This window comes from Micromesistius poutassou, assembly GCF_964030765.1.
Source record: "Micromesistius poutassou genome assembly, chromosome: 19".
NCBI lineage: Eukaryota > Metazoa > Chordata > Actinopteri > Gadiformes > Gadidae > Micromesistius > Micromesistius poutassou.
In genome coordinates this window covers 14,972,359-14,999,193 of record NC_140289.1, presented here as the reverse complement: position 1 = coordinate 14,999,193, position 26,835 = coordinate 14,972,359, and the positions used below count along the sequence as shown (strand labels likewise).

Sequence of the window (26,835 nt, the reverse complement as noted above, 5' to 3'; positions counted from 1 at the left end):
ACAGATGACCTTTAAAGACCCATCCCCCCCTCCCTGGTCTGATCTCTCCCTCTGTGCCCGGGCATAGCTCCCCGGGAAGAAGGGCTTCGGCCCGGCGGGCTGGACGGTGCAGGCTAAGCTGGAGCTCTACCTGTGGCTGGGCCTCAACAAGCAGAGGAAGGACTTCCTGTGCGGCCTGCCCAACGGCTTCGAGGAGACCAAAGCCGCCAGGACGGGCCCGGGGCTCCAGTCCGTGCCCCCCATCAGCCTCGTCTACAACAGTGAGCTCAGGAAGGGAGGGAGCCATCTGGCTTTGTCTACTTCATTAAGATTCACTGAACGCCCACACAGAGACAGATTCAATTTAGTGGAGCTGCACTCAACTTTTCTGGAAAACGTATTAACTTTTTGCCCTTTGATTTAATTTGTAAATGTAATTGGATCTTACGGCCGACCAACGTTTTTCAAAACTAATTGATTGTGAGTTTATCCACCCGTTTTGGTAGCTTCTCTGGAGCTAAAGAGTTATCTGTAAACTTCTGCTGTCAACAGACACATTCTTTATTTCAGAAGAGTAATATAAATCTATCAATCCAATAGCAGACCTTGTTCAATATGTGTTGATGTGCGCGTGTGTGTGTGTGTGTGTGTGTGTGTGTGTGTGTGTGTGTGTGTGTGTGTGTGTGTGTGTGTGTGTGTGTGTGTGTGTGCGTGTGTGCGTGCGTGCGTGCGTGCGTGCCACAGTGAAGCAGGTGTTCCAGCTGAGAGCACACATGTACCAGGCCCGCAGTCTGTTTGCGGCCGACAGCAGCGGCCTCTCTGACCCCTTTGCCAGGGTCTTCTTCTCCTCACACAGCCAGGTCACAGAGGTAGGAGCTCCACCAACAGGGGGAGGGAGGACAGCGTGCATGGCAAATCACCTCAAGGGTTGCTGGTTTGATAGCCCTCCGAGGTGTGCATGAATCAGGCCTCAATACATTTTTAATGCAACAAACAAAAACAAATAATGTTACACACTAAAATATGATACCAATTCACCAGTCCAACCAAGCAGCACTGGTCACCATCACTTACGCAAACATATGATTTCATAGTTCAGTTTTGTTACATATAAGTCAGTCCGATGTCTTCATATATATAGTATACTGTATATAGTATACCATATATATATATTTATAAAACGGGTGGCTTAAATCAAGCGATCTGATTGGTTCCTAACTACTACTAAAGTATATTGAGCGTATACACACAGATATGACGCCCGTTCAGTTTACGGAGTTCAGTATCACTCCGCGCCTAACTTGAACTGTTGTTTATTTATTTATAAAAGCAATAGCATAGTTCACTGAAGCCTAAAAATATGTTGATTGCTGTGGAGGGTGGAAATGTTGTACAGCAATAGGCACACGGTGAGTGAACTCGACAGTAGGCTAAATTGCCGGCGAACCAAGCTACCGTCTCTAGCCTTCTCTCTGAAGGACGCTAGGACGCTACGCACTTTGCAGGCAGCCAGGAGGGACTACTTTTTTGTATTTGTTAAAAAAAAACTTTTCCAACTTTCTCGTTTCTTCAAAATTGAGAGTGTCTATGACTTTCATTTCGTCATACTTACGTAACCGACAGTTAAGGGGCGTTGTTCGTCCCTCCGCTGCGCAGTCGGGACGAACAACGCCCCTTAACTGTGGTATAATGAGAACATTTCACAGCCTGTCGTGATCTATTGCTTAAATATATATCTTATATATTTAAATATATATCTTATATATATTATTCTATTATTGTTAGTACCGCAACGGATCCTGGGAGGCGGCAGTGCCACAGCAGTCGGTGTGTGTGATGTGTTTTTCATGTGTGTGTGGGGGCGAGGGGGGGGGGGGGGGGGTGTGCCACCGCTGCCTCTAAGACGCCCGCCCCCCCCTTGCCCCCCCCCCCCTGCTGTGTGCAGGTGCTGAGCGAGACGCTGTGCCCCACCTGGGACCAGCTGCTGGTGTTTGACGACGTGGAGCTGTTCGGGGAGGCCAGCGAGCTGCGGGACGACCCCCCCATCATCGTGGTGGAGATCTACGACCAGGACACTGTGGTGGGGGCCTGGGCCGAGGGAGCGGGAAGGGCTTGTAGATATAATACATATATATGTATATATTTATTTATAAATAGATGGGTGGATAGATACATCTTTGAATACAGATGCATAGATTATAATGAAATGGTATGAATGAATGATGAATGAATGAACCATCTGAGGCTGTGAGAGGGTGGGAGGAGCATAGGTAGATGCTGTATGTGGGTCAGTGACCGACATATGCGCAAAAATGAACAGTCGATGTGAAGTCCAAACCAACAGGTGAAATGCTGTGAGTTTGACCTTGCTCTAAACCAAATATCTCTGCTTGTCCATTCTTCTCTCTGCACTATGTTTGTCTGCCCCTGTTTGGTTCACCCACCCTTGCCTCTGTCCATGTTAACCCTGGTGTGTCGGCTGAGTAGAGTGTGGATGCACTATAGTTTCACATTAGATGCAGTAGTTCAGTAGCATACATGTAGGGTGAAGCATGAATAGTTCCTAGTGCCTTTAAACTCTCCCTTTCCCTCCATCCAGTGCCACTGACATGTTGCATCTCTTTCTGTCTTAGTTGAGGTGGGTTTGTGAAGAATCTGTGGAGTTAAAGTAGTAAGAACGGATAGCTGCTGCTTGATAAGCTGGTCGATTGTTAACACAGTCGGTGCCCACCATAATTTCCCTAACAATATGGAAGCATGCATGAGTCGGTTGGGAGACACTTCATAATCCTCAGTGGAGGTGGTTATTGCTAGCCATAAACCTTTTTGGGTTTTAAAACGTGCAGAGTAGAGTTTGACCCTAGCAGTGCTTTTTATTTATTTATTTCTCAGTAAGCCGCGTTAAAATAAGCACACTCTGTGCCACAGCGACACCAAGTGTCCCTCACTAGAACTGCATGCCACTAACTCACTTCCTACTTGTTCCCTGACTGTCCGTCCCATACCACTATTCTTTTTATTTTCTTTATTTCTCCTCTCCCTCCCTCCCTCCCTCCCTCCCTCCCTCCCTCTCTCCCTCTCTCTCTCCTTCTAATGTCACCTCACCACCACCACGTTCAGGGTAAAGCTGAGTTCATAGGTCGAGCGTTTGCCAAGCCCATCACCAAGATGTGTGACGAGCACTACGGGCCGCCGCGGTTCCCCCCGCAGCTGGAGTACTACCAGCTGTACCGCGGGAACAGCACCGCAGGGGACCTGCTGGCCGCCTTCGAGCTGCTCCAGGTAAGGATGAATAATGCAGGAGCTCCGCAGCAAACGGGAATACTGGAGAGCACTCTGAGGAAAACAGGACCATGACCAACATGACCTGAATAAGATGAATGATAAAAGCACTACAGTTTAGGCTTTCCGCTGGCACCTCCACGATCTGAACCTCACAAGCATTTCCCGTCCTGTGTGCTGTGTCTTTCTCCGGTCTTGTATCTGAACACGTCTTTTCTTTCTCTTCCTATCGCCGTCTCATGTATGTGTGGACCCCTTCCCCCCCTCGTCTTGACGGCCCATCGCCAAACAATCTGCCCTCAAACACACTTGCTGCACGGGGCAAAACACCCGTCTTCCTCCTCCACCTCTCCACCCGTTCTCCTCTCTTCCTTTTCCGTGTGTGTTGCTCCTCCTGGTCGTCGCCTCCCTCCTCCTCCTCCTCCTCTCCACAGATGCCTTTTGATGAGGAGGAGATGAGACGAGCTCTGATCAACGTACATAGTTTTGCTGTTCCTCAAATAAAGGTGCTTTCTTTTCAGTGTCTCTCGCTCTCTTTCTTTCGTTGTCTCTCTGTCTCTCTTTCTCTCTCTCTCTCTCTCTCTCTCTCTCTCTCTGCCTGTCTCCTTACACTACAACCAGTCACACCATCTCTATTTTGCCAAATCTTCTACTCTTTAAGTACAATTGATTGTCTCTAACATTTTCCTCTTCATCTTAAACTTACATTCAAATTGACTTTGATCAAAACGTGTTGCTTTCAGTATTGCCACTAAAGAAACACAAACCTGGGATGGAAATACAACGAAGCATGAAGCAGGGTCGTGTTGTTCACGCTCTGACCCTCACCGTCTCCCCTCCCTCAACAGATCGGCCAAGCAGGGAAGGCCGGGCTCCCAGCCGTCGACGGGCCCACCGACCCCGAGAGGGGACCCATCCTCCCTGTGCCCCTGGGCATCCGGCCTGTGCTGAGCCGCTACCGCATCGAGGTAGACGCGCTCAGCCACTGGTTAATGGGTCCTTTACTGGTCCTAAAGACCCCATATCGTGCTTTTTTAGGGTAAATTGTTGCATTTGGGGGTACTACTAGAACAGGGTTACACGCCCGTATGTTAGAAATACCCCTTATTATTCTCATACTGTTCATTTCTGCAAAACCAATTTCAGCATCTTTCAAAAACATTCTGTTTTGTAACAAGTCGCTTTAAGGCCCGCCTCCCGAGTAGCCCCGTCTGCTGTGATTGGTCCAGCGCTTTTGTGTGTGTCGGCAAATCCACACCCCCGAGAAGTTGTACGCATTGCGGGACCCCGGGAGGCGGGCCTTCTGCACTTCAGTACCGCCCACTGCACCGTCTGACACCACACTATTACGGGACTAAGGTTTGAGCCGAACGCACTTATTGACGGGCGTTCTCGGTGGGCGCGAATACTCCCCCTGGCTCGGACGTAAGATTTTTCTCACTTAGCAGACATAAAACATGTATACATATTTCATATAACAGTCTAAAGCAAAGGGGAACGTCGAAAAAGCATGATATCACCCCTTTAACAACTTATGGTGAGTTCAGACACACGTCACGACTAGAACAGGTCTTACTCAACGGACACTGGGGGACCAGACCCCGTGTGTTTTAAAGTCATTAAAACAGCCCCAACACAACGAGACCATCCTGCCCACGACGGGCGTATGGTCCGGTGTTCAGGATGGTGCACCTCTCACATCACCCCCTCCTCCCCCGGGCCAGGTGCTGTTCTGGGGCCTGAGGGGCCTGAAGAGGGTGAACCTGGCCCTGGTGGACCGGCCCCGCGTGGACATAGAGTGCGCCGGCAGAGGGGTCCAATCAGCCCTCATCCAGAACTACAAGAAGAACCCCAACTTCAGCTGCCTGGTCAAATGGTTTGAGGTGGTACGTGAGTCACAGAGTCCAGCTGGGACCAGTCATGTTATTATACAATGTATGATAATGTTCTACTCATGTGAATCAGATGCTACACTGATGGTGTTAAGAGGTAATGACGTTACTTGCCATACGTGTATACGTACATTAAGCGATCCCAGGATGGTGTGAGCATGTGGTCACGATAACATAGATACAATAAAAAAGACCAATTCACAAAGCAGTACAGATCAGGTTTGTACTTTCACCTTAATTTCATGCAAGTGGGTTCCATCCAACCCCCAGAATGGTTTTGTGAGACACTTCATAAGTGGAGGTGGTTATTGCTAGCCATAAACTTATTTTGGTAATGACGTTACTTGCCATGCGTGTATACATTAAGCGATCCCAGGAAGGTGTGAGCATGTGGTCACGATAACATACACACAACAATAAAGACCACAAAGCAGTACAATTGAGGTCTGCTGTACCTCGGACCCCAGGACCTGCCGGAGAACGAGCTGCTCCACCCTCCTCTGAACATCCGGGTGGTGGACTGCAGGGCGTTTGGCCGCTACACCCTGGTGGGGTCCCACGCCGTCACCAGCCTCCGGAGGTTCATCTACAGCCCCCCCGACAAGACCTCCAACAACTGGGCCAGTGCAGGTACCAGCTTCAGCGCGTTCTGTCCTGGCAGCCTAATGTGACGAGTGCTGATGGTTTCAACAAGGCCTCTTACTGAATTATAGTTTTTGTAGTGTCGAATTATTATTTTCCTTTCATAGTCATTTCTGATCATTTATCATCCAACGTTTGATGTTTGAGCGTATTTTATCTATTCAAAAGATATTCCGAAAAAGTTATTCTTGGAGCAAGTCCCGTTACATATGCATATAAATATATATATATATATGTGTACATATAAATGTTGCATGTGTTTCAACCCATTTTGTGCATCAGTGCAGTGTGAGTCTGTATCCTTAACTTACGTCTCCTTTACTTGTCTCTGCTTCCTGGTGTGGACCACACTATGCCTCTGCACACCTCTCTATATCTTATGTCTTATCAATCCACCTTCTCTGTCTGCGTCCTTCTGCTTCTCCTCCCACTCTCCGCCCGGCCCTGGTGTGCCCTGTCCTCTCCCTCCTGGGTGCTGTGTTGCTGTGATGCTGTGTGGCTGTGCTTCCCCTGACTCCAGCTAAGCTAATGAACGGCTACATGGTCCTGACCAACGGCGGCTCGCGCTCTGGCTCCTCACCCAGCCTGTGCTCCCGCCCCCCGCCCCGCACCCTCTCTCGCCCCGCAGGTGACATCATCCTCAGCATGGACGCCGAGCCCTCGGTCAGGAAGATGGACACCGTGGTCAAGCTGGAGGCCGTAAGCCTTTCTGTGTGTGTGTGTGTGTGTGTGTGTGTGTGTGTACATACTACAACATTGCCCCCCTCCCCCCTCTGTATTTCCCACCTAGACGTGTATGATGTTTTTATTTGTAATTGCTGTTTTCCATTTAACCATTTCAAAACCAGCCACGTTCAACGTGTTCAATGTGCTGCATAGACGCGTGTGGTCTGGTGTGAGTATTAACCCCTGTGCTTTCTGTAACCCGGCCCTCCCTCGCTCCTCCACTGTAGACATCTGATGCGGTGGTCAAGGTGGACATGGTAAGTCCCTGTAGAACTGGGCCAATGAATCTGCGTAGGGTGCTGGCGGGTGCTTTGCTTTGCCGGGAATGAAACCAACCAGGTAAGGGCGGACGAGTGCCCTGACTGTGACACGTTGTACACACAGAAGGACCTGGAGAGCGAGAAGGACAAGAAGAAGAAGAAGAAGAAGAAGAAGGGCGAGGCGGAGGAGGAGGAGGAGACTGACGAGAGCATGCTGGACTGGTGGTCCAAATACTTTGCTTCGATCGAGACACACATGGAGGTGCGTCGCTGCCGCTCTATTCTCGTCTGTTGCTCACTTGCGGGTCGCGGGTTTCTTTGTACGAAATTCACACATTTCCTGATTAATGAAGTGCATCAAAATCATATCTCAAGGAGCTGTGTCATTTAGTATGTTGGTGCTTTAGATGCAACATAACAAAAACATTTGCAGGTTGTAAAATGCGAGCCGCACTGTGCTGCCTTTCTGTCTGAGCCGGGAGAAAACAAAAGAGGCCTGATGAGCCTTATGACTGTTGCGTAGCAACCACAGAACAGCCATACCTAAACACACAATAAATCTGGCCTCTTTTTCTCGGTTTGACAATTTTTCAACCCAGGGCGCCGAGGGCAGAAACCATTATATTCTATTCTGTGAAATATTCATAACTCCCCTTCCAACGTAAGCGTCGCAGAATCTGGCGGTCGATTGCAAATGCATGTCTGCGAGGCGTGTTGAGAATGAGGTCATGTTGTGTAGATCCTGAGGGCCCAGGAGGCGGCGCAGGCAGAGGCAGAGGAGCGCGAGGACCTGGAGATCGCTGCGGAGGGAGCAGGTGAGGCAGACAACCCCCAGAGGAGTCTGGTCCACACATGGATTGCTTTGTTTTGCCGCTAGTAGGAAAAGAGGAGAAGAGGCATGAGGTTCTGGTCCTGATGAGCCCAGTGGTTCTGTGATGGTCTGCTCTGTTTGCTTTTGATCTCTGAAGCTGAAACAGAATTCAATTCATGTTGTTGTTGGCTCACAAAGCTTTAAGGGAATTGCCCTAGCAAAGAAAAACTAAATCATGCCCCTCTGAAAGCACAATGACATGACATTTATGGACTTTTTTATTGCCCAAATCTTAATTGAAATTACATTTTTATACTCTATTATTTCTTTGTTTGCTGTAGCTAAGGTGGGTTCGGAAAACCTCTCCTCATATTCTTCCTATTGATATGTGCAGCGCCCGATAGATGTACTTCTGGGCTTTGGTTTTTGGTCATCATCCATTGTCATTGTCCATCGCCCCTCCTCTCCCAACCAGCTCAGCTTGACCTAGCAGCTCTGCATTACACATGAAAGTTGGCTGATACTATTACCCTCAACGCACTAACATTTAATACTGACCGATCCTGATCCTAAACATACTCTCCCTTTCATCTGTTGTTAAAATGATTTGAGAAATATTGTATTTTAAAAGATGTAAGAATGATGAAGATTACATTGATTGAATGTACTCATTTTGGTTGCTTTACTGATTATTATCAGTCAAGATCAAAATTCTGTTTTAAATGTGTAGAAAACTGTCAGCTTTCATGTTCGATGACATGTGGAGCGCTGCTGTGTTTACTGTCCTCCGGACCCCCCGCTACCCCCCCCCCCCCCCCCGACACTCTCCATCTCCACACCGGCCTCCACCATCTACCTAACTCAGATCTGATCCACCCCGACGACCTGCTCACCAAAGGCTCCAAGAGCAGGGACAAGAGCCGGGACAGGAGGGCCCCCAAGGACCGGAAGAAGGGCGGCCACGTCATGGAGGGGCCAGAGAAGCGCGGCCCCAGGCCCCGGGTGGACGAGCTGCTGGTCGGTGCAGTACAGGCTACCTTCACACTTCATTGACGTCTTATATGACATTGGGTGTTGAGCGATGTGTTCCGACGCTGGCTACCCTCTCAACACAACAATGTATACAGCTATGATGTATTGCATTTGTTTTTCTCATCTACTCAGAGTTTAAGATTAACACGCCTTATTTGTGTTGCCCCGTGTACAAATAATGTGCAGCTCTCAGCTGTTTCACAGAATGTTTCAGAATGGGAGGAATAATTTGTAGTTTCAGGATGAAACAATAAAACAGGGAACAATCAGGCAGTGAAACATTGCAGTGCAGAAAGGGGAGTTAATGAGCTGAGAAAGTGTTTACAGAGTGCTGACTCCATCCATTGTGTTCCCACATTAACAACGAACAGAGGCTGCTGTGAACCGTCTGTCTGTGCTGCTCCAGGTGTACAACCAGGAGCTGGAGGCCGAGTACGGTGACTTTGAGGACTGGCTGCACACCTTCAACCTGTACCGCGGGAAGGCCGGCGACGACGACGAGCGCGCCCTGGACGACGACCGCATCGTGGGCAGGTTCAAGGTGCGCCCAGCGTCCTGACCTTTTGGTTTGGATCAAACTGGAGTCTCACAGCGGCGACATCCAACCTCAAAAAGCGACATAGAGAGAGCTTTGTCCCCTCTGCCATTAGAGAGAGGAACAGACCCCGAACTAAAGTAATGACAGCTACCCCCCTTATTTATGGACTTTTTATTTTCTGATCCCTGTCAATAGGATGCATTACTTGCACTTTACTTTCACTATTGCTGTGTATTATTATTATTATTATTATTATTATTATTATATGTCTTGTCTGTCATGTGTGGAGAAAGCCATCTCACTTAACTGTACACCAAATCGACCTCTGGGTATAAATAAAGTTATCTAATCTAATCTAAACCTCAATCCACACATCCAAGCGAACACACAGGCGTGTGAGAGGCAGTGCTGTGAGGAGGAGTCTGTGTCTTCCATCCACTCAGATCCTTCTCTTCTTTCCGCCCCTTGTACCCGGGGCCCAGGGCTCCCTGTGCATGTACAAGGTGCCTCTGTCCGAGGAGATCACCAGGGACGCGGGCTTCGACCCCAACATGGGCATGTTCCAGAGCATTCCCCACAACGACCCCATCAACGTCCTGGTGCGCGTGTACGTGGTCAGGGTGAGTCCACGAGCAAACTGTGAGCCCCGAAGCGCACGGTTGACCAAAGGACTTTTCAGAACGGGACCGTTTTGTTCTGTTCTCCTCCCAGGCGACAGACCTGCACCCCGCCGACATCAACGGCAAGGCCGACCCCTACATCGTCATCAAACTGGGCAAGTCTGACTTCCGCGACAAGGAGAACTACATCTCCAAGCAGCTCAACCCCGTCTTTGGCAAGTGAGTGAAAACAGCACTGGTCCAACAGACCCTCCGTACATGTTGTGATTGGGAATAAGTAGCGTTCGTTAGCCTCGTTAGCCTGATAGCATAATTGCTTAATTCATATTTTTGCCAAATTGTGATATCTAACCCAACCCCTCTCCTAATGCAGCTGATTCACTGTGCCTCATTGGCTATATCCTAAGCCAATGAGGCTTAAAATATGATTTAGGCAATTATGCTACGAGGCTAACGATATGGGAAGGAGAAAACACACAACCAAACAAAACGTGAAATGAAATAAAACTATTTACGATTTTGTTATGGAACATTAACTCTGTTGGAGTCGATCAACCTCAAGTTCCTTCCCCAGAACAACAATATGTCTTTCATTCAATTCAATTCAATTTCATTTTATTTGTATAGCCCTTAATCACAGGTACAGTCTCCAAGGGCTTAACAGGCCACATGTGTATGACCCCCCCCTGAACCCAGCCCCACAGAGGGCAAGAGAAACCTCCCTCAAGCTTTTCTTAACCTCTCTGGTCTCTTTGTCCTCCGCCCTGCTCCCACGCTCCCTCCGCAGGTCCTTCGACATGGAGGCCACCTTCCCCATGGAGTCCATGCTCACGGTGTCGGTGTACGACTGGGACCTGGTGGGCACCGACGACCTGATCGGAGAGACCAAGATCGACCTGGAGAACCGCTTCTACAGCAAGCACCGAGCCACCTGTGGCGTCAGCTCCACCTACTCTGTGTGAGCGTCCCTCTGTGTCCTCAGTCATGTCTCCTGAATCCTATTGTGCTAACCAGGTAGCACGCTGCTATGTTACGCTGCTCTGTCTGTTACCTGCCCTCCTTCACTCAGTGATAGGTACAGGACGCTAGGATGCTTGTGCAGTAGTTTAGCGCTGAGCCCTGACCAGCTATGTTTGCCGTTGCCCGTGGCAGCTCTTTCGATGCGTATGGAAGGAATTGTTCAACTAGCACATGGTCCTTCGATAATTGTTTTAATGGCATTTTAGCAAAGGGTATTTCAAAGCAGTATATGTTTGGGAGATCTCAAGACTGTGGATGAGCGTAGATCATCTCTATAGGTCAAGGTAAAGTAGCATTGAAGGTATATTTGTAAAGTTGAGGTGTTCTATTAATTGCGCTACACTTAAAGAGCCACTGTACCAACTGTTTCAGGTGGAGTTCAAACACTATGGGATATAAAATGTGTTTTGGGCTTAGAGTTTTAGGAAAGAGGGAATTGTTTCCGTCAGACTACCTCAGAAAAGGTAGTCTGACGTCAAGTACAGAATGCCAGCCGCGTTCAGCAGAGTGGAACGGTCACACAGGCTGCGTCTCAATTCAGGGGCTGCATCATTTGAAGGACGCATTTGAAGACCGCTTACGCCACAGCGGCACTGTCCCAGTCCAAAGGCTCCTTCAAATGCGGCCGAGATATGCGGCCTTCTTTCCCCGGATTTGAATCCACCGGGTGGATCCTTCTTGGCCCAACGTATCCCAAGATTTATTGCGCGGATATGTAAATTTATTGTCAAAGTCCAATGACATTAATGCTAGACATATAACATTAATTAATATTAATTAATTAATTAAAATTAATTAATTAACTAATGAACGTTAAGCCAACGTCCTCTCGTCCTCTTCACCCGCCTCTGCTCTGGCGGTGAATCTTCTCCCACTCCTCCAATAAAAGATAAAACATAACAAATAAAATTATGATTTCTGGCTCCATATTTCTCCTCCGCTGTCCGGTTTGAACCGCAGCTGTCAGGGTTGCTAGGAGACAGGAGCGGCGCGTGGTCATGCAAGGTAAAGGACATTAACGGCTGGTTACACAATCTGGAAATGCTCTGTAGGCCAGACTGTCTCATTGAACAACGCTCGTTCGGCCTTCGGTGTGGCCTTCGCGGTCTATGAAGGCCACCTTCGTAGACCGCGTCCTTCGAAGGATGCGGCCTCTGAATTGGGACACAGCCAGTGTTTTGGGGAGAAGGGCAAAAACATAGCATTTTACCAAATTTTTCTCTAAATTTGGGACTGATTTCAGTAGCAGTGGAAAAAATGTCATTGATTACTATGTGGACGATCACATAAGACCAAAATGTTGTTCTGGGTTCACTAGCTCTTTAATGTTTGAGGGAGGGCCACGGGGATCTGGGGCTCACAGGATCAACGCTGTTGTGGCTTTGGGCCTCTGGGACATGTAGGAATGGGTACAACGTGTGGCGCGACCCCATGAAGCCCAGCCAGATCCTGGCTAAGCTGTGCAAGGAGGGCAAGCTGGAGGCCCCTCAGTACGGGCCGGGGGGCAAGGTGAAGGTGGCCAACCGCATCTTCTTTGGCGCCGCTGAGATCGAAGACGAAAGCGGTACGGCATCAACTACAAACCACAACTCATTCGCAAATTTTTGTCAACTCAATCACCTTTTTGTCGTTTCTCCTTAAAACAATCACCAATTTAAACTCATTGTGATCTTATTTGACTGACTGTCATCAAAGCGTACTCTGCTCACGACCAGACGATCCATCAGCGCACAACACACGCCACACGTGACCAGAGTCCTTCTTGTGCTTCGCCCCTGCCACCATGCGCACGTCTCCAGGTATGAAGAGGCAGACGGAGGAGCACCTGGCTCTCACCGTGCTGCGGCACTGGGAGGAGATCCCCCGGGTGGGCTGCCCCCTCATCCCCGAACACGTGGAGACCCGACCGCTGCTGAACCCGGACAAGCCCGGCATCGAACAGGTACCAGCAGTCCACTGCAGCACCGTCACCCCGCACCCCGCACCGCGGGCGCCGTCGGCGACAGCCGCCGCCGCGGCCACGCCGTTAAACTGTTCCCGTGCTTCCAAAGGGCCGGATCGAGATGTGGGTGGACATGTTCTCCATGGACATGCCGGCTCCGGGGCCAGCCATCGACATATCACCGCGGAAACCCAAGAGGTAGGCCCCCCGGACGAGTGCTGTCAGGGCTCACAATGAACATTAAATATAGACACGACAGTGTTAATGACAGCTGTCAGAGTCACGGTGATCGATGTAACATTGTTTAACCCAACGCCCGTTCCTCCTGTTGCCCACGGGCAGAATGAGCTGTAGTCATAGCAGCAGTGCTAGGCAGCCCCGCCCCCTGGGCTACAGGGTTAACTGTACGGGTGAGTGTTCTCTCAGCGGGTTCGTCTTGTAACGTTCAACCCGAGCCCAACGGAGTGTGTGTGTGTGTGTACGTGTGTGTGTACGTGTGTGTACGTGTGTTCCTTCCCCCTCCTCACCAGATATGATCTCAGGGTGATTATTTGGAATACAGACGAAGTAATACTGGAGGACGATGATTACTTCACTGGGGAAAAGTCCAGTGACATATTTGTCCGGGGGTAGGTACGGCCAGGGGCCGGCGGTGAGGTCTCGGGCCCTGGCGGGGCCGTGCCTCGTATGGTTGTTTGCCGTTAATCTTTTGATTTGTTGTTGTTTTGTTGTGTTCCTTGTTTTGTTTTTGTTACACCCCCCCATCTTTCTTTCTGTCTTTCCTTCTTTTGTTTTTCCGTGTTCCTTGTTTGTGCGTTGTGTGTTTTGTTTTGGCGTGTGTTTGTCTGTCTCCCTGTCTGCGTGTCGTCCTCTCTCTCTCCTCTCGGGCCAATGCAACGCTGTCGCCTAGCTTTGAGCTTCGTGTAATTATTTGGAACACTGATGACGTAATTCTAGAGGACGATGGTTTCATGACAGGAGAGAAGATGTCTGACATCTATGTCAGGGGGTAAACACACACAGTTCCATCGCATGGCTCGTACGACCTCCCCCCCCGACACGCCCTTCTGTCCCTGCGTCCTGTTCTGTTATCCCCCCTGTTAACCGCCGCACCCCCCCCCCCTTCACCCAGCAGAACGCAACCCCCTTCCCCCCCTAACTCTTCCAGCAGTTAACCCGTCCAATGTGAAAGGACCGCAGACAAACAGGACTATAGCACAGACGTCTTATATTAAAGTATGTTCAACTTAGGGCCACAATGACCTTTTGAAATAAACCACCACAGATCTGGCCCTTGTTCTTCTGTTAGTGCTTCCTCCTGCTCTGCATTACAGTTTGATTAGATTAGAGGATTGATTAGATGTTTGTGTTCTGGTTCTGTTTGGTCATGTTCTACCATTGACCCTTGCATTTGCTTTAAGCTACGCTCGAAGACGATGTTCAAAGACAATGTTTTCAAGAATGAATGCATGGAATAATTCATTTATTTGCATGCAACTCCAACCGATGATGTTCTTAAGTGGTGTCCTTTTTGCAACCTTTTCAATCCATCGTCTAGACACCGGGTCCTCTGTCAGGCAGACCTAGACGTTACACATCAGGGCTTTGTTGAAGCTAAGCCTGCCACTATCCAATAAGTCCTTGTTCCCTGGACAAACACAGTTCCACTCACATATTTCTTTAAAGATACATGCTGTTTGGCATTGTCCACAGCCATGCATTGATCAGAAAATGTAACAGTAAAGGCACTTTACTCTTATATTGTACTTAATGTTAGCTAATTGCATGTTGTTGAGAGCACAGCTTTGCTCTTCCATCTCCTCATCCGTTAATAAGCAACATGATCCCCTAGCATAGGCCTACCTCAACATTATTAATCATCTGCTTGCCAGTGCCCCTGTTTGCATTGATGAACCTCATGGTTCAAAAGAAGCCTTTTGACAGAAAGGTTTCTTCTGTGCATGGAAATACATTTGAAAACAATGTGAGCCTGTAACACCAAATCAGATGAAGACACACATTATGATGAAATCGGTGCGCAGCCACTCAAAAGCAACAGTGCATACGTTGGCCTATCGATCTGATTTGTTGTTGGGGATTTGCATTACATGAGTCAATTCCTAGCATAAATAAACACATTACATCTCTCAGACGACTAATGGCTGTCCACAAGGGACACCCAGGAAGTCCTCAACGCACATCCTCACAACACACATAGAAGAACCTCAAGTCCAGGGAACGCCCGCAAACAACACAACGCAGACCCTCCCACCACACCAGACGAGCCAGTGTCGGACGATGTCGGTGTGACTCCCGCCTGACCCCCCCCCCCCCGGTTCTGAACGCCTCCTCCCTGGTGTGTCTCCCCCCCCCCCCCCCCCCCACCCCTCTAGGTGGCTGAAAGGCCAGCAGGAGGACAAGCAGGACACGGACGTGCACTACCACTCGCTGACGGGCGAGGGCAACTTCAACTGGCGCTTCGTCTACCCCTTTGAGTACCTGATGGCCGAGGAGAAGATCGTCATCTCCAAGAAGGAGTCCATGTTCTCCTGGGACGAGACGGAGTACAAGATCCCAGCCCGCCTCACGCTGCAGGTGTGGGACGCCGACCACTTCTCCGCCGATGACTTCCTGGGTGAGTTTGAGATAAGATAAGGGGTTGTGCGTGTTGTGAGGGGTGAGGTTAACGCGTCAGGTTGCCGATGGTGTTTTGTGATAAGATACTCAGTATCTTATTATAGGTAGTACAGTTACATTTACATTTAGGGCGTTTAGCAGACGCTTTTATCCAAAGCGACTTACAATAAGTATGTTTGTCAGAAGAGGGTGAAACAATATATCGCTGTCGGTACAGTAAGGATGTTCATAGAAGTGCCAAGCACCAATAATCCCTAGGTTAACCCATTCCCTGTATACTACAAAGTTAGTGAGGATAAGATGCTACGCAACTAAGTACTATTTAATATTTAATATTTTTATTTTTGATAAAACTCTGTACAAGTACAATGTCAAGCTTAAACGTTTATTTCTTGTTACACTTTAAAAAAAAGATTAAAAAATGACTAAAATGATTAATCAATTGGGAATATGATTGTCATATATCGGGCGTTTGTCTGTGGGGACCCCCGTTTATATGGCTAAAGGCTTGGGCTGTGTTCCAATATCCATACTTCCATGAGTACACGTAGTACACCATCCACACTGACTAAGTGCGCTGATTTTCAAATGTCAGTGTCGTTCTAAATCGAATACTATGTGGTGCACTAACCGGAAATTACGATCGCAACTGCCGCCATGGCTCCTCCCCAGCAAAAAACATCCCGCTTTGAACGGTGAACTCTTTACGCATAGTAGCTATAAAAAACTATACAAGCTATAAAAGCTACAAAATGACTCCATTAATGCAGGCTATGTGAAAAATGTGCCGACGTTGGCTCAGCCTGGCTCCACCTCTTCCGCTACGTAGCTAAGATGGCTGCGGTTGAGTACGAAAAGTGTGCATCGATTGACACTTGGCGGTTTGACCGTTTTGAGTACACCATCCAGGTCCTTTCAGTACACTTCTTTTCGGCCCGATCTGAATTGGAACGCCCTACGTACTCAAACTAAGTATAGTGAGTACGGATAGTATGGATATGGGAACACAGCCTAGGAGCTTGCTACATATCTGGCTGTACTCTCGGTAGAGGTGAACTCTGAACAAATGGTAGATGTGTATTTAGAGAGACATTTTGAAGAATGGAAAGCCAGATATCCTATGGGTCACAAGAACGTCCATCGGTAGTCTCGACTCAAGCTCGTTCTAGTGTCATTGTGCCGGTTCGAATACCATATCATCCCCAATTCTTTATTTTTGCTGAACTGACAATAAAACACGAACTTGACCGGGGTTGAAGTAACTGCCTCTGCCGGTGCGTTTCAGGCGCTATCGAGTTGGACCTGAACAGGTTCCCTCGTGGCGCTAAGACGGCCAAGCAGTGCTCCATCAACATGGTCCGCAAGGAGCTGCAGCAGCCCACCATCTCCATCTTCAAGCAGAAGAGGGTGAAGGGATGGTGGCCCTTTGTGGCCCGCGATGAGAACGACGAGATAGAGCTCACGGTTAGTTCATAATATTCATGTTTTATGCTCATTATACCTTTTATTACATTTTTACACACGTGCAAATTATACAAACATGCAGCTCAAGACGTTTGCTCGAGTGAAATGACCACGTGACTATGAAAGTATATCTATACCTACAGATTATACCTGTAAATACTGTTAAATAACAAATAGATATGAAGAAGAATTCAATACAGTGTTGTCTCACGTACTGTATATTATTTGGATTAATACACTGAAATGTAAACTGAAGATTAAAACCATTCATCAATGTGAATTTTAAACAAATATGGGTTGAGGCTTAAAGCTAAAATCCTAGGGACTATTTTACTTTTAGAAGACCATGTTTGAACGGTTCCCAATGCCCTCCCCTCAGGGTAAAGACCATGTTTGAACGGTTCCCAATGCCCTCCCCTCAGGGTAAAGACCATGTTTGAACGGTTCCCAATGCCCTCCCCTCAGGGTAAAGACCATGTTTGAACGGTTCCCAATGCCCTCCCCTCAGGGTAAAGACCATGTTTGAACGGTTCCCAATGCCCTCCCCTCAGGGTAAAGACCATGTTTGAACGGTTCCCAATGCCCTCCCCTCAGGGTAAAGACCATGTTTGAACGGTTCCCAATGCCCTCCCCTCAGGGTAAAGACCATGTTTGAACGGTTCCCAATGCCCTCCCCTCAGGGTAAAGACCATGTTTGAACGGTTCCCAATGCCCTCCCCTCAGGGTAAAGACCATGTTTGAACGGTTCCCAATGCCCTCCCCTCAGGGTAAAGACCATGTTTGAACGGTTCCCAATGCCCTCCCCTCAGGGTAAAGTGGAAGCAGAGCTCCACCTGCTGAGCGCCGAGGAGGCTGAGAAGAGCCCTGTTGGTCTGGGACGCAACGAGCCTGACCCGCTGGAGAAACCAAAGTAAGACCACCTGGCAGGAAGGCCTCCAGCACAACGCACATTCCCTCTCATTCAGATGTCATGTGAACATGGACATCCATCTTTTGCTTATAAGTGCAATCAAAATGAAAAAAAACACAGAAGTAACGCTACTAATGTGTCTCACACCGTAGTTCTGACATCCCTACGGTTTGAATGACAGGTTGGCACTGGAATCGGTCAGCTCTACTCTACCGCCGATTATGATCGTCGCTTGTCTTTTTTATGACGCTAATTTAACCAATCTCAAGTTTATTTTTCCTTATTTGGTCTCGGGTCAAAGCATGAGCACTTTCACTCCTTTTTCCTCCGTACATTTCTTCACCTCCTCTCTCCCTGTGTTTCTTCTTCCCTCCTTCCTACTGTGTGTTCCCCCTTCTCCAATCCCCTTTTCCTTTAAATGTCACCTCCATTTCCTTCATCCCCTCCCTCACTGCTCCCCTCCCCCTTCTTTCTCTCTGTGGCTCTCTCTACGTCTCTCCACCCCCTGCCTGTGTGCAGCCGTCCGGACACCAGTCTCATGTGGTTTCTGAGTCCCCTGAGGTCCATTCGTTACTTCATCTGGCACAACTACCGCTGGCTGATTCTCAAGATCCTCGGTCTGGCGCTGCTGCTGCTAATGCTGGGCGTCTTCCTCTACTCTCTCCCCGGTTACCTGGTCAAGAAGATGATCGGGGCCTAAGCCACGGGTAGCCCCAGTCTAGTGCCCTGCTCTCTGCCTTAAAGGGACATCCCCATACACAGCCATGGTCAATTCAGATTCTATCAGGGATTCATTCAGGGTGGCCAAAAGCAAAAGCAATTTGAAATACCACTTGGTAGTAGTTTGGAGGTTCAAATCCTTTCAGGAAAATCTAAAGAATTCAGGCATTTTTACACTGCCAAGCCGGTTCGGTCACAGCTTGGCACGCCCGGTAATTTCACCGTCTTGCCTGTGTGAAACCGAGGGGCTAAGATCCCCTGTTCGTCACAGCTTTCTTGGTTCACTGGAGAAGGCGGGGCTACTCACGGAGTCTAGACCTCTTTAGAATAATTTGCATACTCTCAAATGTTTTTTTTTTTTATGAATGTAGACACCCGCATGCAAGAATGTCTGAGTGTAGGCTACAAACGCGATTAACTACAGTATTTACGAGTGCAAAAACACCAACATATTCTTTATTTTTCTGACCACTTGTGTTTTATCCCGACAAAAGCCTCGTAGGGAACGTTCCTCTGCGTCTTTCTCGTAGATCGCACCATATTTCAACGTCTTCAACGACTGCATCACCTTCTCATCACCTTCTCGCCGATGTCACATCTCTCCAGTTAGAACTCCTCATGTTGATATCGCTGCGTTAACTTGTCTCTGTCGTCACCTCTACCCAACCCCCTCCCTGGAACCGCGGAGCGTCTAATTGCATTTACATAAAAATGAAACCACCAATGTGTGTAGGGTCCGGGAGGGTAAATTTAGGTGCTAGATCAAGCAGGAAATTTACCTCGGGCAGTGTAAAAGCGCGGACCATGCCAGGAAAAAGGCGAGCATATTTGCATATTTGGCAGTGTAAAAACATGACAGAGATGATCCGACCTCCCTTGTTAACATCTTGTCAGGCGTGAGTTACAGATTACGTTAGCTATTTGCTAAGATTGCTGGATAAAGATTCAATTTAAATTCAATTTATAGTTTTACATACATTCCTGAAAGCTCATCTGGGATCTGGAACGCATTAAGCTTTGTGGGTGTCCCTTTAAACTGTTTTAATACTTCTGCCAGTCTCCTGTCTCTCAGTCTTCTCTCGAGGATGTCTCCCTGTGGGACTTCATAGGCTGTTCTCCTGTCTCTATCATGTCCCTGTCCTGTCTCGCCTTGTCTAAACCCAAGTGTGCCATGTATTTTGCTTATCCACCCACATATAATTTGCAGCTTTTTCAGAATCACAAAGGGATATTGTTTCACATTTTTATCTGTACTGATCCTCCAAAAGCACACTGCTTCTCTTCTTCATGGTAGTTTTATTTCAATGGGTTGTTTTGTATCCGAATGAGATTTACACCAATGCTGAGAAGTGTCCAACCAAGCATCATATTTTGCTCACCACTAACACTGATCACTTTATTTCTTCCACCCTCTTCCATATTTGCCCTGATATCACTACTACTTATCCTCTACCTCCACCCTTTACCCCCTAACCCTTCAACAACTCTCAATCGCTCCCATGCATCTTTTGAATCCAACTTGCTTCCTCCTCATCCCCCACATCGACCCACCCCTCTTCCACCTCCGTTTCCGCTCCTCTCTCTGCCCCCCTTCCAGTCGCCCAGACACCACGTTCCTGTGGTTCCTCAGCCCGCTGAAGGCCATCCGCTACCTGGTGTGCAACCGCTACAAGTGGCTGATCATCAAGATGGTGCTGGCCATGCTGCTTCTCATCATGCTGGGCCTCTTCCTCTACAGCATGCCGGGGTACCTGGTCAAGAAGATGCTAGGGGCATGAGGCTGCACCATGGGACCCCATGTGAGCCTGGGTGGGGGGGTGCTTGGGGCGGGGGGGGGGGGCGGGGGTTGCGCAGGCTGAATGGGGGAGGCTGTTGCCTCTGGAATGTCTTCCGCCCTATCCATCCCTACCCAGGAAAGAGAGGAAGTGGCATGGTCTCTCCCTTCTCTTTTTCTTATTTTTCTTAGAGAAGGAAGAGACACATTGAAGACCCAAAAGCAAAGCAATATATTTCCTTTGTTTATCTACTGCGATAGCCAGATATTGAGATGTATATCCACATCACTCAGGTCACCTGGAGTTGGGGGGTGGGGGAGGGGGGGGGGGGGGGTGACAACTGCTGTCATTATCCAAAGATGACAACAATAACTAAAAAACATAGCATTCTGACCAAGCAAATAATATCTGGACACCTAATCAGCCAATAATCTCCAACTATATGTTGTACCAACATGCAACAAGGTGAAACCAAGATCTCACCCTGAACCTCTGCTACCAGGCGATGTTACTGGGGAGGGACTGTTCCTTCATGTCTTTGTACAGATTTTGATGATCTTTATATTTATTAAGGGAAGAGTTAATAAATGATTGCATGGAAAACCTTCCTAGTATAACATCTTGGTGTTATACTATGGTTAATTAGTGCTTCAATGTCAGTTATTGATTTAATATGATAGAGAACAAATGAGAAAATATGTCCCGTTATAAAGGGCATTGTTCCCTCTTCATTATTGCAGTCTTTGCACAATTCAGAAATAATAATCAGTACAGAAAATGAATTACAAAAAATCTGATATATATCTATTTTCATAACCTGATTATATCCATTGGGGAAAAGATCAAGCTTATATTAAAGTCCTAAATCAAACAATGCTCTGGATATTATATAGGTCAATTTGCATTTCCAGCATATCTAATTGAACAAAACATCACCTGAGTGTGATTACAGTGAAGTCTAACCCTAGTCAGTCTAACAGTGAGGGAACAAGCAACATGTTTTAAAAGCCTATGAATAGCAATGCTTATAAGCACACAGTAGATAGGGATGGTGTCAGCCTACCACTTCCCACTACCAACATATCTGACCATCTTCCCCTGAAAACATTATTCCACTGCTTGTTCTGGCCTGCATACCAACCCCCTCGTTGGGCCGCCCCGAGGGGACAAAATCACTTCTGAGAATCACTTGCAAGTACCAGCTCAGGTCTGATTACGAAAATACACCTTCACGGGTATTAACTGTGTTTCAACAAAAAGTAGTCTTAGACACCACTAGCATGCCTTTGTGTATTTGACCTTCAACGGACCAGAGCTCATGCGTCTTTTGGCATGACTGTCTTTCTATAGTTCAACCCTAACCAAATCACTGAACCCTGCCGTCTCCCAACGAGTTTTCTTGTTATGAAAAGTTGAAGTGCACTTGAAAGGTGTGACAGGGCCTGAGCCTGAACAAGGGGTCGTTCAAGACGGCGTTCTGTCTTTAAATTGTCCTTTTGCCTGTGCTTGACCACTGTTTTCCTATATCTGTGAAGTCGTCTTCTGTATTTCATTGACACTCTTGTTTGCACTAAACCTGCCTGTTTGTATGACAATTAACTGGATTCCTAAACTTGTTGTGTGAGCAATATTTATTTGTGCTGATTTACTGATTTGAAATAAACTAAATACAATTACATCGTTTTGTAGTTTGTTAAGTGGCCGGCTGTATATATATTTACCATATTTCGACTTGAAATGTATATTTTCTTATCTCTCTAAATTAAAATTTACATGTTTTATATTAATTAATTATGTATTATAACGCGACCCAACCCCGGATAAGCGGACGACGATGAGGATGAGGATGTATTATAACTTGGTCAATTTTGAACATAATTTCGATATCATTTATACTTTTTTCAGAATGACACTTTCATTTCATACAGGCTTTGTATATTTTCAGTTGTCTTCCGTTGAGGCTAGAGCATGTGACGCCACACGTCACATGCTCTAGCTTGGGCTAGAGCGGATCGCCACCAAGCGTGGCTATCACAAAGCAACAAGTAACAATAAATAAATGTTTAAGCTTGACATTGTGTTTCTAGGTTAAATAGTGACATGACACGTCCGCAATGGTTATGGTGTGTTCGAGATGCCTCGTACACCACCGGCACAAGCTGCTCTTGTGCCGTCATTTCCTGGCTTGTAGCACTTATAGCGTTCCCGTTGGTCTTTGTGAGTCATTGGCTTGGTCGTTGTTATTGTTGGCTACATTAGCCTCTTCAGCAAACCAGCTCGAAAACAAACAACACGACTTTACATTGTATTGCACGCACAGCAAGACCGTGCAATGCATAAATTGGTGACCGGATATAAGCAGCAATGTAATCAAGTTTGTAAGAGCGGACATTAAAATGACCGGCGTGGTACAAATACAAAGAAAATACATCTCTTTACAGGCGCAGCCATTGTTGTTTGTCAAGTGGTACAGTCTGCCTCACTTTCCTCGGTGGACTCTCAGAATCCCCCCGACCAGAAGGGGGCGTGCCTCGGTGAAATGCCGCAAGAAAGCTGGAAGATTTTCGCACTTTTTTTCCAACTCGTGCGGGTGGTGTACGAGGCATCGCGAACACAACATAACCACTGCGGGCAACAATATTTAACCTAGAAACACAATGTCAAGCTTAAACATTTATTTCTTGTAACACTTTATATGGCTAGAGGCTAGGTGCCTGCTACATATCCGGGTGTACTCCTGGTAGAAGCTACATGCTAACAACAATGCTCAAACAATCTTTTTCACGTCATCTAAACAAACGATATGCCATATGAAAGCTGAGACTCAAATGAGTCCAAATGTCTCATCTTTTTGTGAGATTATTTCGATGACCTAGATGTAGCTTTTCCTTCTTCAGCTTCCAGGCCATAGTCGGGAAGCACAGGGGAGATCCTCTATTCTCCAGTAGATTCCTAGTATGGTAGAAGATAATGGAGGCTTAAAAGAACATCTTGGAACATCTAACCCATCTGCACACTTAGGGCCCTATGTTGCACCCAGCGCAATTGACTCTACACCGACGCATGTATCGTTGCTAGTTTGCACCCGGAGCAAAGCTGATTTTCCCCCGCAGCAACCAGGAATTGCGCCTGGAGAGGCGTGTCGGCGAAAAGCAGAGGCGTGTTCCGGCACAAATGATACTTGGTGCAAAACACGCAAACTAAACACGTAACACATAATACAGTCCATGGGGATGTATATTAAAGGGGGGACACATGCATATAATGAACACAAGTCGATGACGATAATGTATACAATACTGGTAACAAACAATGTTTGTTAATGTATTGCCGCAAGTTGTCTTTGCCGCAATTTACATGACGAATCAGTGTTTCTGAAGTTAGAGAAGAAAACGCTATTCCATGTGTGAATTAGGCCTATTATTTGGCCATAAACTGAGCCATTTGAAGTTTGAAATTCATGTGGTCATGCATCTGTCTCAGCAGAGACTGCAAACGCGCTGTCAAAATATCAACTTGTCAAGTCAAATCCGCTGGCTCTTAAAGGGGATGGGAGATGGAACTCTCATTGGTTTATTGCACGTTACGCCCAAAACACACCTACAGGTTTCAGCCCAACCCATTTTAGATTTGCGTCGGGCGCAAAGCTCATTTATCTCGCAATCATAATAGCAACATCGCCATAGAACCGCCCACAAAGCTACTTCGACTTTGCGCTTCACGTCTGCGTTTGAGACCGTCTAACTAGGGCCCTTAATGTTCTAATGTCTAACTAGGGCCCTTAATGTTCTAATGTCTAACTAGGGCCCTTAATGTTTGTGTGTGCGGTCCGTACCCATGTCCTCTCCTTCCTCACCTGTCCCAGGCGGTCTTTCCCTCGCGGCGAGAGTCCGGGAGTCCGGATAGGGGAAGGAACGGGGCCTGACCCGGGCTCGACCCCTGCTCACGGCCGCACGTTCTACTTCAACCCTACCCGGGGTCTCCGGTTGGAGTCCCCCCTCCTGTTGGAGGAGTCCCTACTGGAGGAGTCCCTCCTGTTGGAGGAGTCCCTACTGGAGGAGGAGTCCCTACTGGAGGAGTCCCTACTGGAGGAGTCCCTACTGGAGGAGGAGTCCCTACTGGAGGAGTCCCTACTGGAGGAGGAGTCCCTACTGGAGGAGTCCCTACTGGAGGAGTAGTCCCTACTGGAGGAGTCCCTACTGGAGGAGTCCCTACTGGAGGAGTCCCTCCTGTTGGAGGAGTCCCTACTGGAGGAGGAGGAGTCCCTACTGGAGGAGTCCCTCCTGTTGGAGGAGTCCCTACTGGAGGAGTCCCTACTGGAGGAGGAGTCCCTCCTGATGGAGGAGTCCCTACTGGAGGAGGAGTCCCTCCTGGAGGAGTCCCTCCTGATGGAGGAGTCCCTCCTGATGGAGGAGTCCCTACTGGAGGAGTCCCTCCTGGAGGAGGAGTCCCTACTGGAGGAGTAGTCCCTACTGGAGGAGTCCCTACTGGAGGAGGAGTCCCTACTGGAGGAGTCCCTACTGGAGGAGGAGTCCCTACTGGAGGAGTCCCTACTGGAGGAGTAGTCCCTACTGGAGGAGTCCCTACTGGAGGAGTCCCTACTGGAGGAGTCCCTCCTGTTGGAGGAGTCCCTACTGGAGGAGGAGGAGTCCCTACTGGAGGAGTCCCTCCTGTTGGAGGAGTCCCTACTGGAGGAGTCCCTACTGGAGGAGGAGTCCCTCCTGATGGAGGAGTCCCTACTGGAGGAGGAGTCCCTCCTGGAGGAGTCCCTCCTGATGGAGGAGTCCCTCCTGATGGAGAGTCCCTACTGGAGGAGGAGTCCCTACTGGAGGAGTCCCTACTGGAGGAGTCCCTCCTGATGGAGGAGTCCCTACTGGAGGAGTCCCTACTGGAGGAGGAGTCCCTACTGGAGGAGTCCCTACTGGAGGAGTCCCTACTGGAGGAGGAGTCCCTACTGGAGGAGTCCCTACTGGAGGAGTCCCTCCTGGAGGAGGAGTCCCTACTGGAGGAGGAGTCCCTACTGGAGGAGGAGTCCCTACTGGAGGAGTCCCTACTGGAGGAGGAGTCCCTCCTGGAGGAGGAGTCCCTACTGGAGGAGGAGTCCCTACTGGAGGAGTCCCTCCTGGAGGAGGAGTCCCTACTGGAGGAGTCCCTACTGGAGGAGTAGTCCCTACTGGAGAAGGAGTCCCTCCTGGAGGAGGAGTCCCTACTGGAGGAGTCCCTACTGGAGGAGTCCCTACTGGAGGAGGAGTCCCTACTGGAGGAGTCCCTACTGGAGGAGGAGTCCCTACTGGAGGAGTCCCTACTGGAGGAGGAGTCCCTCCTGGAGGAGGAGTCCCTACTGGAGGAGGAGTCCCTACTGGAGGAGTCCCTCCTGGAGGAGGAGTCCCTACTGGAGGAGTCCCTCCTGGAGGAGGAGTCCCTACTGGAGGAGTCCCTACTGGAGGAGTAGTCCCTACTGGAGGAGGAGTCCCTACTGGAGGAGTCCCTACTGGAGGAGTCCCTACTGGAGGAGGAGTCCCTACTGGAGGAGTCCCTACTGGAGGAGGAGTCCCTACTGGAGGAGGAGTCCCTACTGGAGGAGTCCCTACTGGAGGAGGAGTCCCTCCTGGAGGAGGAGTCCCTACTGGAGGAGTCCCTACTGGAGGAGTCCCTCCTGGAGGAGGAGTCCCTACTGGAGGAGGAGTCCCTACTGGAGGAGGAGTCCCTCCTGATGGAGGAGTCCCTACTGGAGGAGGAGTCCCTCCTGGAGGAGGAGTCCCTACTGGAGGAGTCCCTACTGGAGGAGGAGTCCCTACTGGAGGAGTCCCTACTGGAGGAGGAGTCCCTACTGGAGGAGGAGTCCCTACTGGAGGAGGAGTCCCTACTGGAGGAGTCCCTACTGGAGGAGGAGTCCCTACTGGAGGAGGAGTCCCTACTGGAGGAGGAGTCCCTACTGGAGGAGTCCCTACTGGAGGAGGAGTCCCTACTGGAGGAGGAGTCCCTACTGGAGGAGTCCCTACTGGAGGAGGAGTCCCTCCTGGAGGAGGAGTCCCTACTGGAGGAGGAGTCCCTCCTGGAGGAGGAGTCCCTACTGGAGGAGTCCCTACTGGAGGAGGAGTCCCTCCTGGAGGAGGAGTCCCTACTGGAGGAGTCCCTACTGGAGGAGGAGTCCCTCCTGGAGGAGTCCCTACTGGAGGAGTCCCTACTGGAGGAGGAGTCCCTCCTGGAGGAGGAGTCCCTACTGGAGGAGTCCCTACTGGAGGAGTCCCTACTGGAGGAGGAGTCCCTCCTGGAGGAGTCCCTACTGGAGGAGGAGTCCCTACTGGAGGAGGAGTCCCTCCTGGAGGAGGAGTCCCTACTGGAGGAGGAGTCCCTACTGGAGGAGGAGTCCCTCCTGGAGGAGTCCCTACTGGAGGAGGAGTCCCTACTGGAGGAGTCCCTACTGGAGGAGTCCCTCCTGGAGGAGTCCCTACTGGAGGAGTCCCTACTGGAGGAGTCCCTCCTGGAGGAGTCCCTACTGGAGGAGTCCCTACTGGAGGAGGAGTCCCTACTGGAGGAGTCCCTCCTGGAGGAGGAGTCCCTACTGGAGGAGGAGTCCCTACT

At 49.0% G+C, this 26,835-nt stretch overlaps 1 protein-coding gene across 1 annotated transcript in view; it reads left to right on the top strand.

The window, feature by feature from the left end:
* otofa (otoferlin a) overlaps positions 1-21,823 on the top strand; it is a gene marked incomplete at its 5' end in the record, with an annotated part of 74,237 nt that extends 52,414 nt beyond the window's left edge. Inside the window, 25 exons of the mRNA XM_084484178.1 lie at positions 68-260; positions 724-848; positions 1,925-2,059; positions 3,100-3,261; positions 3,696-3,767; positions 4,110-4,229; positions 4,986-5,147; positions 5,621-5,783; positions 6,316-6,494; positions 6,749-6,778; positions 6,906-7,043; positions 7,521-7,596; positions 8,458-8,609; positions 9,031-9,165; positions 9,645-9,782; positions 9,874-10,001; positions 10,570-10,740; positions 12,206-12,366; positions 12,602-12,744; positions 12,854-12,942; positions 13,275-13,373; positions 15,138-15,379; positions 16,667-16,845; positions 17,655-17,755; positions 20,073-21,823. Coding sequence (XP_084340304.1) covers positions 68-260; positions 724-848; positions 1,925-2,059; positions 3,100-3,261; positions 3,696-3,767; positions 4,110-4,229; positions 4,986-5,147; positions 5,621-5,783; positions 6,316-6,494; positions 6,749-6,778; positions 6,906-7,043; positions 7,521-7,596; positions 8,458-8,609; positions 9,031-9,165; positions 9,645-9,782; positions 9,874-10,001; positions 10,570-10,740; positions 12,206-12,366; positions 12,602-12,744; positions 12,854-12,942; positions 13,275-13,373; positions 15,138-15,379; positions 16,667-16,845; positions 17,655-17,755; positions 20,073-20,253 — 3,474 coding nt within the window. The 3' untranslated portion in view covers positions 20,254-21,823. The remainder of the gene's footprint in view (positions 1-67; positions 261-723; positions 849-1,924; positions 2,060-3,099; positions 3,262-3,695; positions 3,768-4,109; positions 4,230-4,985; positions 5,148-5,620; positions 5,784-6,315; positions 6,495-6,748; positions 6,779-6,905; positions 7,044-7,520; positions 7,597-8,457; positions 8,610-9,030; positions 9,166-9,644; positions 9,783-9,873; positions 10,002-10,569; positions 10,741-12,205; positions 12,367-12,601; positions 12,745-12,853; positions 12,943-13,274; positions 13,374-15,137; positions 15,380-16,666; positions 16,846-17,654; positions 17,756-20,072) is intronic.
* Positions 21,824-26,835: the final 5,012 nt, after the last annotated feature.